This window comes from Pongo abelii, chromosome 9, assembly GCF_028885655.2.
Source record: "Pongo abelii isolate AG06213 chromosome 9, NHGRI_mPonAbe1-v2.0_pri, whole genome shotgun sequence".
In the NCBI taxonomy this organism is placed as follows: domain Eukaryota; kingdom Metazoa; phylum Chordata; class Mammalia; order Primates; family Hominidae; genus Pongo; species Pongo abelii.
Window position 1 is genome coordinate 124,097,867 of NC_071994.2, and position 12,023 is coordinate 124,109,889.

Below are 12,023 nucleotides of genomic sequence, written 5' to 3' on the forward strand. Positions count from 1 at the left end.
TGTTCTCTCTTTGTCTCCTTCTTCTTCTCTTCTTTACCCTTTTCTCCCTAGACCTTCCTTTCTGTTTCTCTCTCTCCACACGATGTTCCCCGATCTTTCTTCACTCTTGATACTTTCTTCTCTCCATTGCCTTTTTCTCCTGACTTGGGTAAGGGTCTCCTGCTCTTCCTCACCTTCTGGGTCAGGCCTTCGGCATTCTAAGTGGAGCTTTCTGGAGAGGGAGCCCTGTTCTAAGGGCACTGGGAGAGGAATGGCTGAACTGAGAGGTAACCAGGAAAGCAAGATCAGTCCACGCCCCCAGGTCATACCTGCCACGTGGCCGACAGGAGATGCAAATGTGCTTCTACCTGAGACAATGCAAGCAGAAGAAGGGGTGTCACAAATGGAGACACACACCTGCTAGCTTCACACGCCATTCCCATTAATCACGCTGCAAAGAACAAAAATCCTGGAAAATCATTAAAATTACAGATGGCTAGATTAAGTAATTAGAATTTAGGCTAAAGCAGATGTTTGTAATTAAGTGTTTATTTCATTGAATAAAATCCAGATTGTAAGAACTATTCCATGGGATTTTAATGGTTCCTGTCCTGGTATTATATTGGGGGGTAGAGTTTAAGCTGCAGAAGTTCAGAGACAAATGGGCATCTGGGAGGATCCTGGGAATCCCGTCATCTGGGGCATGGAGGGAGATGAGGGTTACAGGTGTGTATTTAGGAGATATTCTTATTTTCATGTCATGGGAGGGGGAAGGAACTCAGCCACAGCTCCCTGAGTCACAATTGATTCATCTTAATTTATACAGAGCCTTGCATTCCCCTAAACAATTTGCAAACAGCTCAAAAGAAAATAACAATGAAGAACCAAATGAAAATATAACAACAAGAGAATCGAGGGTTCATTGCCAAGCAACGTTTTGGTGCCAAGAAAGAGGAGAGGATTTTAAATGAGGATTGAGCCATTTGGGGGATTTAATATTTAGAAGAGACAGGGACAGGAGAAGCAGAGACAAAAGCGAGAGGCGTGCACACACAGATGAGGAATAGAGGCCACAGAAACAAAGGAAAAGGAAAGGGAATGAGAGAGCAGAGAAAGGGTGGAAATGGGGGGGGGGGTGCCTCCTTCCCCTGGTGGGCCCAGAAGTGGAGACATGGATGGAGGGCTTTGTTTTTTTGTTTTGTTTTGTTTTTTGTTTTTTGTTTTTGAGACAGAGTCTCGCTCTGTCGCCCAGGCTGGAGTGCAGTGGCACAGTCTCAGCTCACTGCAACCTCTGCCTCCCAGGTTCAAGCAATTCTCCTGCCTCAGCCTCCCAAGTAGCTGGGACTACAGATGTGTGCCACCATGCCCAGCTAATTTTTTTGTACTTTTAGTAGAGATGGGGTTTCACCGTGTTGGCCAGGATGGTCTCGATCTCCTGACCTAGTGATCTGCCCACCTCGGCCTCCCAAAGTGCTGGGATTATAGGCGTGAGCCACCGCATCCGGCCAGGAGGGCTTTTGTAACAGAAGCTGCTTCTCCCTGACTGTAGCCCCAAATGCTTTCCAGAGCTAAATGAGTAAGTAATAGCAGAGGGAGAAAACAATTAGGAGAGGGAGAAAGATGCTTTGGGATGGAGATCTGAAACAAGATGGAAAAATGGATGAGGCAGAGAGATGACAGGCTCGCACACCATCAGAGGAGAAATTGGGTGAGGGTAGGAGATTGGTGACTGTGAGGAGATAGCTGCAGGCACAAGGGTTGGGAGGTGAATTCTCAGAGCAGTTTGAAGGATCCAGGTGAGAAGCGTGGGCAGATTGGCAGGAGCCTGTAGAAGAAAGCGGCCTGGTGATGGGTGGAGGAACCCGAGGAGACTGCAGCAGGGGAGAAGACGTTTAGGGTTTAGAAGGGGTCAGCTCTGACCAGCCCAGGCTGAACCACAGAGAGGAACCATGAAGCCCAGAGCCTACAGGGGACACGTCACTGGTTTCACCCCTCTGAAGGCCACACACAGGTGGAGAGGAGACCACAACCTTGAGGATTTTCCTTCCACCCGCTCCCTGCGCCCAGCATCCCTAGCTGGCATTAGTACTAGAAGCACTCGAAGAATCTTGAAGGCCATGGAATTAGAGATGCCAAAGAACATTGCCAACAGGCATGCACGGATCTCTCAGCATCCACATCATGCGCTAATAAGAGAGCATCAGCCAAGAAAACCGTGTCCCAGACGGAGTGGGAATAGTGGCAACCATGCGGCAGGAACAAGCTGGGGGCTTGGTGGGAGGATGTGAGAAATGGTGTGGCACTTCCTCTGCAAATCTGCCGTGATGAGGGTCTCTTGGGGACCAGCACACAGCCTCACCGGAGGAAGAGGGGGCCTGGGGAGGGGGCCCATAGACACTGGGGCCTGGTGCAACAATGCCTCTGAGAGGAAAGGGATCCCCAGGGCCTTGGTACCAGAGTACTCTCGGCAACAGAAACCGTGTATCAAAATGTCTTGTGAGAAAACGGAAATGTGTTATTGCATGGCTTAGCAAGATTCTGGAGTGGTGAGGTTGGAGACCAAATCTTTTCCATCTCTGCTGTGTCCCCACTTGGTTACAGCTTCATGCTCAGGGTGGAGCTGGGCTGGCTGCAGCAGTCCAAGCATCCCAACCAGACACAGACATGTCCAGAGGAGAGAGGAGCGTCCTCTTAGGAGACAGGAAACTTTCCTGAGAAGCAAACCCCTCATTCCAGGCCTCAGTTCATGGCTCATTGTTTCAATGGGGTCACTCATACTGTCCCAAATCACATATTGGCATGGGGACCTTGGACCACCCAGGATTCCCTGGGACCTGGGGCTGACTCAGCCTCCTCTGAAGCTCCTTACAGCTTGGGACAGGGAAGGATACCTAAATAAAATGGGAGGAAGAAGGGGAGAATGGGTGCTAGGTAGTCAGCCAATGGCTAATGGCTCTTAACTGAGGGGCTAACGTGAGGACAAACAACCAGTCTGGCCAGGAGGCAAACTGGGTGATGGCCCCAACACAGGACATAAGAGAAGCCTGCCCACCATCCCTTCCTGCCCCCATCCTGGTGCCAGAATCCCATGCTCTCATCTGCTGTAGAGAAGGCAACAATGAAAGATTGCCCCAAGTTGTCCTGGGAGATGAGGCATAAGAATAAATCTGATAGAGCAATGATAACCTAGGCTTCTCGGAGGGAGGGAGGTGGAAGATAGTGCTGTGGATAGGGGAGGAAGCCAGTCTGGACAAAGGGGTACTGGGCCTCCAGGCCTTGCTTTGTGACCTTGGGCAAGAGAAGAATGCCTTGCGCCTCAGTTTCTTCTTTCATGAAAGAAGACAGACAAGTGGGGTTTTTTTTGTTTTTTTGTTTGTTTGTTTGTTTGTTTCTGAGATGGAGCCTTACTCTGTTGCCCAGGCTGGAGTGCAGTGGTGCAATCTTGGCTCACTGCAGCCGCCGCCTCCCAGGTTCAAGCGATTCTCCTGCCTCAACCTCCCGAGTAGCTGGGATTACAGGAGCGCACAACCACGCCCAGTTGATTTTTGTATTTATACGAGAGATGGGGTTTCACCGTGTTGGCAAGGGTGGTCTTGAACCTCTGACCTCAAAGTGATCTGCCTGCCTCGGCCTCCCAAAGGGTTGGGATTACAGGCATGAGCCACTGCACCCGGCCGGATGAGTTGTCTTCTAGAATTCCTTCCAGCTCAAACAATCCACGATTTTGGGAATCTGAGAATGGTGAGATTAACTGGGAGGCAAGGGAGAAGGTGGGACAGAAATTGGTTTATAGCATCATTTAAATAGCTAAACAGAAGGATCTAGAAGCCAGTTTCAGTAGGGGCAGCTAACTTCCCCTGAATTTGTCTAAGCCGGAAAGGGAGAATCTGCAGCATTAGTCTGTGGCATGTGAGAGGCCCATTAATAAAAGAGCCACATGTGCTCAGGGGAAAGCGAGTTACATGGAAGGACAAGGACGGTTGTAGGCTTGCAAAGGAGCATTCACTGCCATGCAGGGTGAATCAAATGAAGAAGGAGCTGAGGGCAAAGGGGAAGAGCAGGGAGGCAGAGAAGAGAGAGTGGAAGATGATGGATGGAGGGACTCGGGAGTGTGGCGGCCCAGCCCAGCTCATCCTAGCTCAGCAGGACTGCAGAAGTGTCCACTGTTCCCCATGGTGAGAATTGGGTGCCATTTGTTGCTTAGTCTTCGGGTTCCAGGAGGCTCTGGGACCAAGGGACAGACAGGAAGGGAGTTGGAGTAGGGGAGGCAGGAGACTCGACGGAGGCCAAGGGCAGTGGCCTTATCCAGTGTCTCTGTGGAGAGTGGGAAGGTGTTGAGGTCTATGGTACCTGCCAGATGGTAGTAGCTGAATAAAAGTGGGAATAAAGCAAAGAAGCAAGGCAAGGAGGGGAAGAAGCAGCAAGAGAGGGAGGGAGAGAGGGAGAGGGAGGAAGAAAGCATACACCAGCCAGGTAGTTTTGTGATGCAGGTGAACTTGGACTGGAACAGACAAACCTTGTTGACTGTTTTGCTCTGTAATTGCCTTTTAAAGAGATTATCCAGAGCTGGCTCACCCAGTTCCCCTCATAGGCCTCCTGGCCCAACATGTAGCAAAACTGGATAGGAAATAAGCCCATCCACCCTGCCTGTAGCCCCCTGTCCTTACCACTCCCTGGAGCCTTACTTAGTTCAGTCAACACCTGCTTCCTGAGCACCTGCTAACATCTGTCTGGACCTGAGGGGGCACAGCCCCTGCCCTCAGGAATGCTGTCTTCTGACACTGGCAGTTTGCAGAGCACTTTTACAGACTTGTGAGGCAGGGACTGCTGCTTCTTTTTTACAGATGCAGAAATTGTTGCTCACTTGGAGGGATTCACGTGCCTGGGATCACTCAGCACATAGTGAGGGGCTGGTATCTGGACTCTGGGCTTGGTGTTCATGCTTTTAAGCTCTTTCCTCGACACCTCACTGTCTTACACTGCTTACACTCTGCCTGGAGAGCTTGAAAAACCCCGAGACAACATCCCTCCATCCAACCGTGGAGGGGCCAGTGTCCCAGGGCTGGCTAGGAAGGAGGCAGGCTGTAAGCAGTCGGTCCCATGGAATGGTGGTCTCACAAGGGTGCTCTCACAAGGGTCTCATGTGGGACCCTCACAAGGATGCCATCAGTTGAAAGAGGAGGCTTGGAAGGGGCAATGTTGAGTCGCCAGTGATGGAATGTCATGTTTCAGTGAAGGAACTTGCCTTGTAATGGGACTGTGTGTGGACTTCTAGCCCTGTAACACCACCCCTCCCAGAAGACCTCCACCTGCCTTCCTGGACCCCCTTAGGGCCTTGGCACAGTACTGAGTGTATAGTCAATTGCACTTACTAGGGCTTTTTTGTTTGTTTGTTTGTTTTTTGCCAGGGACCCCGCATACATTAACATAGTGTGGTATTACCTCCTCCTTAGATGGCACGTTCCTCAAGGACAGGTGGCTTCTGTCTTTCCACTCCTACCACCTCCACCAAGATACCCAGCTTTCCCCTCCCCACAGGCTGCAAATATTATATCCACTTATTGGGTAGTGGGCAAATTTCAGCCAGAAGTTAATTCAAGTCAAGCAAATGTCTTGGGGGCCAGCCACATGACAGGCCCCATGGCAGATGCTGTGCAGAATATAGAGATTAAGGTCCTGTGTGTCCCCTGCCCTGAGAAGCTTGCATTTTAATAGGGAAGATGAAAATGTGGGCACACAACTGTGCTGACCTCTTCCCTGACTTTCAGGCCCTGCATGGCATGACCCCTGCCATGTGAGTGATGGATTGCTTCCTCCAGCCCTGCCCCTCCTCTGCCCTCCTGTCCCTCTAGGAGTGGTCCAACTCTCCACCTTCTAGTCCTTGTTCCTGCAGTTCCACGCTCTGGAATGCCTTTCCCTCTTCTCAGCGACTCCCCATCCTTCAGTGCTCAGTTCCAATGCAGCATCCTCCATGAAAGACTTTCTTGATTGCCCAACCAGATGTTTCCCTCTTTGGAACCCTCCCCAGCAAGACCTTTGTGGACCTACCATACTCTGTCTCACGTGCCCCTTATTTGTGCCCTGTCTCCTCATACCTCCCTTCCCCATCCTGCTGTAATCACAGGAATAGGCTCCCACTCATCTTTGGGCTTTGAACTTACCATGTGCTTCATACCTACTCATCAAGTTGTACAGTACAAAGTGGACTAATATTAGGCACATTTAGGAAGAAACAATATCGTGGGGTCTTGTAGGAGGAAGTGACCTTCAACTGAGCCTTATAGAATGGGCAGATAGGGGGGCAGTGGCCAGGTTCCTTTCTCTTCTTGACATAAGCAGCCCTGCCCTCTTCTTGAGGATTCCTGGGAGCAATGGCAGTTGCTTGTTTCCCTGGAGCAGAGAGAAAAGGGTACACTTGAAGTCATGTGGGGCCCAAAGGGCCAGTGCAAGGCTTCAATCCTAGAGCAGCCTTTGCCACCATTGTGTGTCTTGGGTGAACACCTGACTATTAGATGAAGTAGAGCTGGCCCAGAGACAGGACGTGGGCCAAGGGCGATGAAGATGTACTCTTATTTCCCTTTCTTTTGCTTTCTCTTTTCTTCCTCCATTCCTCTTATTTTCTCCCTCCCCTCCCTTTCTTCCTCTACACCTGTCACTCCCTCCGTCCGCCTGTTCCCCGGCCTCTCCCAGCTCTCCTCGGCCCTGCTGTTTGATGCTGTCTATGCTGTGCTGACTGCGGTGCAGGAACTGAACCGGAGCCAAGAGATCGGCGTGAAGCCCCTGTCCTGCGGCTCGGCCCAGATCTGGCAGCACGGCACCAGTCTCATGAACTACCTGCGCATGGTGAGGAGCGGCTGAGGCCCTGCAGGGCCGTGCCCAGGCTGGTGGGTTGGGACACTTGGTTCAAGGTACAAGAGTCCCTCAACTCCAAGCTTCCTTGAAATGTGCCTGTTATTACAGCCCCAGATAAATCAGTGATCTCTGGTGACCCCAGTTGAATGGATCATGAGCCATATTTGTTCCCTAAACCCCAATAACCACTGAGAATTCATGGAAGTTTGTTCAGAAGGCAACAGCCCTCGAGCCTTACACTATTAATGGGCCCCTGAATTCCAGACTTAGCACCTGGCCTCTCTGCTCAGTGGTGTTCTCAGCAAAGCTCCACACAGCTGGGAAAGGGTGGTGCTGCTGGAGACTGGCATCCCTCTGGGAGTTGCAGGCTCAAGACTTCTAGCTTGGCTAGGTTTCCCATTGTTGTCTTCCCCAGCCATGCCTCCTCTGGTGGGTGAATGAGGATCTCTACCCCACACAGAAGACTTCTGTCAGAGAAGCCTGCTGCAGCACAGTGTCTTGGACTTTGCATTTAGAGTTAGATGGAGAGTCATCCTGACTTCCTGTGGGCCTGGGGGTGGGTGAGTGTCTGCCCAGAGAGGATGAATGCTGTGGACAGCCAAGGGCCTGGAGGAGGAGCCGAGGGGAATCTGAGCTCAAGTTAGCACCATGACTGGGTTGGTTTGTGCAGTTGGTATGGGGTTATTGGGGGAGCATTCTTCTCCTACTCCAGGCCAAGCTAAGTCTGAATTGTCTCCACAGACATCACATTTGTCATCTCAAGATGCCTTGGCTGTGGGTGGGCAGGAGAAGGATCTTAACTGCTTTGCCTCTTCTGGGCATCCTTAAATAGCCCCTGTGTAGAAATCTTGCTTGGGGGCAAGTGTAACCTGGGGCCTGTTTGGTGCTGTAACTCACTCTCTCTTGGACAGGTAGAATTGGAAGGTCTTACCGGCCACATTGAATTCAACAGCAAAGGCCAGAGGTCCAACTATGCCTTGAAAATCTTACAGTTCACAAGGAATGGTTTTCGGCAGGTAAGCCTAGCTGTGCCGTGGTGATGGCAGGTCCTCCTCTCTGTTCCTTTCTCTGACCCCAGCCCATTTCATTGATGCCTCGGTGTTTTGGATGGCCTCCTGCTCCCAGTTATCCCCAAGAGCAGCAGGCTGGATCCTGGGCCAGGCTCCTGGCCTGCACCAGCCTCCCGCTTCCTGCCACCAGATCAGCCATTGTGGCTCAGGGACTGCACCCCCAGCAAAATACCAAGAAGGAGAGAACTAGGGTGAAAGGGGAGGCAAGGGGGTGTCATGTAAGGGGGGAGTTCCCAGGGAGGATTTTACTCCTTGAGTCTGACCCTAATCCTGGAGCCCATTTAGACTCCAGGGAGCCTGCTGGCAAGGCAGAGACTGTATCCCATGTGGGCCAAGGAAACCCTTCAGTGTTGGAGTGCATGGCTGAGTCTCTCCTGTCTGCCCTTCTCTGACCAACCCACAGCTCCCACCCCCATGCCAAATGACACAGCTCCTCTCCTGGCCACTCCCTGCCTGCTCCGTCATTGCAGTGTTGCCTTGTCCTTCATAGTTCCTTTCAGCTCCCCACTCCATTGCTCATTCTCTGCCATTACCCTTTTTTCCTTTTTCTGAGATCCTCCTCCATCAGAAGAAACAGAGATCTGAAAGGGATCTGACTTCTGAAGTGTCTCTTGAAGATCTCCCACCCTTGCCATCACCCTAATATTTAACTCTCTATTATTTGGCTAACCGTTCTGCAGCCTTAGAAAAGGCTGGTAAGTAGGAAGCCAAGCATTAAATACAGCAAGAAGTGGGTACATTGAAGAGCTTCCTGACTGTCAGAGTGGCTGAACAAGGGAGCACACCACTGAAGGGTTGCACAATCACCTTTTCCAGGAGATTATGAAGAATCATCATCATCACCACCACCATCAGTGTCATCATCACCACCACCATCATCATCATCATCACCACCACCACCACCATCACCACCACCACCACCACCATCACTACCACCACTACCACCACCACCACCATCACCACCACCACCACCACCACCACCACCATCACCACCACCACCACCACCACCATCACCACCACCACCACCACCACCACCACCATCACCACCACCACCACCACCACCATCACCACCACCATCACCACCATCACCACCACCACCACCATCACCACCACCACCACCATCACCACCACCACCATCATCACCACCATCACCACCACCACCACCACCACCATCACCACCACCACCACCACCACCACCACCACCACCACCATTACCACCACCACCATCATCACCACCATCACCATCACCACCACCACCACCACCACCACCATCACCATCACCACCATCACCACCACCATCACCACCACCATCCGCATCATCACCACCACCACCACCACCATCACCACCACCATCACCACCACCATCCGCATCATCACCACCACCACCACCACCACCACCACCATCACCACCACCATCCGCATCATCACCACCACCACCACCAGCCTCATCATCACAACCACCATTGTCATCATTACCACCACCACTGTCATCACCACCACCACCATTGTCATCATTATCATCACCACCACCAACATCATCATCACTACCACTGCGATTGTCATCATCATAGCAGCCTCCATTTATTAAGCTCTTACCATGAGCCTTATACCATGTTAAGTGTGTCATATATATTTTCTCTTTTAACCCTACAAAATAGATAATTTTTATTAGTCCCAGTTTTATACTTGAAGAAACTGAGGCTCAGGGGGACTGACTAACTTATCCTTGAACAAACAGTAATGACAGAGCTGGTTTTGGACCCAGACAGATCTACCTCTAAAGTCTAAGTTCTTAACCATTACAACAAATTATGCATCAGAATCACCTTGGAAATGCATTAAAAACACAGATTTTTAAACTCTACCTCACAAGAGTCTAGTTGGGTAGGCCTATGATAGGCCCCGGGAACTGATGAAGTCGTCAAGCCCCCAGGGTGATTCTAATGAAGCCCTACAGCCACAGAGGCCCTGTCATGTCTGCCTCCTGCTTCTGGGTCCCCGCATCTGAGAGGCTGCGATCAGCCCTCCTTAGAGTCCAGTGGAGTTCTTTCTAGGAGATTGTAATTATGCTGGGCCCCGAGGCCAGGTCACCCTTCTTGGAAGACGAGGCAGTAAAAGGAAAGAGTCTCAGACAGAGAGGAGCCCAGAGTCCTGCTGCTGACTCTCAGAATGGCCTCGTATCTCTGGGCCAGAGCTGCATTGTCTGTGAGCAATAACAGCTATCATTTTGTATAATTTCTCAAATGAGAGCATGGTTAGGTAGGCACCCAGAAACTACGGGGATGGCGTTTCACAAAATGGCCATCTTATTCATCTAACAAGTCATATATTGAGCATGCACTGTGTATCAGGTACCATGCTGGGCCTGGGGGAAACGAAGCTGAAAAAGATTCAGCCCCTGCACAGAGAGAGTGCTCATGGTCTGTCCAGGGAGCCTGACATAGAAAACCGTAAGTGCTAATGTGGGTTATTACACTCAGATCGTGCCCTCGGGCTCCTAATTCCCTGAATAGGTGAAGTTGGCAGCCTGTGGAGAAATTGTCAGGCAGACTTTTCTCTGAGCCCCAATGTGCTTGGGGGATGTGAAGTGAAGAACATTCATTCATTCTTTCAAGACATCTTTGTTGATTGCCTATTATGTGCCAGACTGTCTTCTAGGTATAAGTTTTTTAAGATGGAGAAAGTGGCTGCTTTTGTGGAGTCTGTATTCTAGTAGGGGACAGGCAGTGGGCAAACAAATATATGTGACATAGTGTCAGGAGTGGTAAGCGGGAAAAGAAAACGGGGAAAGGAGAAGGGGGTGGAGATGATAACAGTGGAGGAACAGTTAGGAGAACATGATGCTCACTCCATAGAAAGCCTGATCCCAGACTTTGAAACACTCCCCTTAGACCTCAATCCTGCTTTGTGAGTGCTCTGGGGAAAGAGCCCACTTCCAGCACCCTCCATCAAGAGACACCTGCAGTGGCAGAGCTGGCTGGTAGCCCTGATCCCACTCTCCACTTGAAGGACGGTCGATTAGGCTCCAAGTACCTCTTCACCTTTATTCTGTTTCTCCAGCAGCCGATGCTCGGGCTAGCTTGTGCTAGCCCCGAGGCCAGAGGACTGCCTGAGTCTTTAAGAAACAGTGTCATCAGCCCCCAGGGCTCATCCTTCAGCCCCCAACCCAGGCCAGCAAGGGATTGTGCCCTGAGGCATCCTCCATAGCGGCTGCAGTTTCTTCGACAGCAGCACGCATAAGTGGTGCAGGGCAGGCTTCATAAATGTAGACGTGCACCAGGATGACCGAGAGTGCTTCATAAAAATTGGACATTCCCAGGCCTCACAGCTATAAATTCCAGTTTAGTAAAACTGGATGTATTCTAGGAATCCGCATAATTTTAACCAGCACCGAGATAGATGATTATAGTGCAGGTGGTCCACAGACTACCCTTTGGCAAATACTGTCCTAGTAGAAGAGTGTTCATGAACTGCAGCCTCTACACAGATTTTTTTCTTGACCTCTCCACATCCTACCCCCATCTTTTTGAGCCAGTGTTGGATGGAATCTGTTTCAGAAGTGACCATTAAAGAGGATGTGCTTTGACTTTCAGCTGCTCTAAGGAACACATACTCTTGATTGGACTTGTAAAGTGGATGGTGATCATTCTCTTTATGCCCCGTCCCCCCCGCACCCCCCCCCCCCGCTTTTTTTCAACAAATCTAGTGAGTGTCCTGCTGCTTCCCTGTCTGTTTTAGGTGCTGTAAGTACCAAGCAAAAACTGTGCGTGATGTATCAGGGACACAGATGTAGCTTCGCAGCTTTGGTCCCCAGGTCCCATCCCAATCACCGCCCGATCTTTGCCTCTTGACAGGTGTCCTTCCCCTGCTTATTACAGGATGAAGAAATGGTTTAGGGAGTGATAATTAATTGGGCCTCTCTTCCAGGGTGGGAGGAATGTCAATATCTCTGCGCGAATATTCTCCCAATTCCATTCAAGGTGATGCTGGGCAGGGGAGGAGAAAGTGACAAGGAGCGGGAGAAATAACATCTTTTGAGTACTTTTTGCATACCAGACACCACATGCGCACTTTGCACAAATCACTTCCAATCTCAAGGACAGCCCTTCAAGGTAGATAAAT

The 12,023-nt window shown here is 50.7% G+C and overlaps 1 protein-coding gene across 12 annotated transcripts in view; it reads left to right on the plus strand.

The window, feature by feature from the left end:
* GRIK4 (glutamate ionotropic receptor kainate type subunit 4) overlaps window positions 1-12,023 on the plus strand; it is a 472,259-nt gene that overhangs the window by 352,353 nt on the left and 107,883 nt on the right. For all 12 annotated transcript variants that reach the window (XM_054525265.2, XM_024255906.3, XM_054525260.2 and 9 more), the window contains 2 exons: window positions 6,670-6,822; window positions 7,743-7,847. In XM_054525265.2, the coding sequence (XP_054381240.1) occupies window positions 6,670-6,822; window positions 7,743-7,847 (258 nt within the window). The remainder of the gene's footprint in view (window positions 1-6,669; window positions 6,823-7,742; window positions 7,848-12,023) is intronic.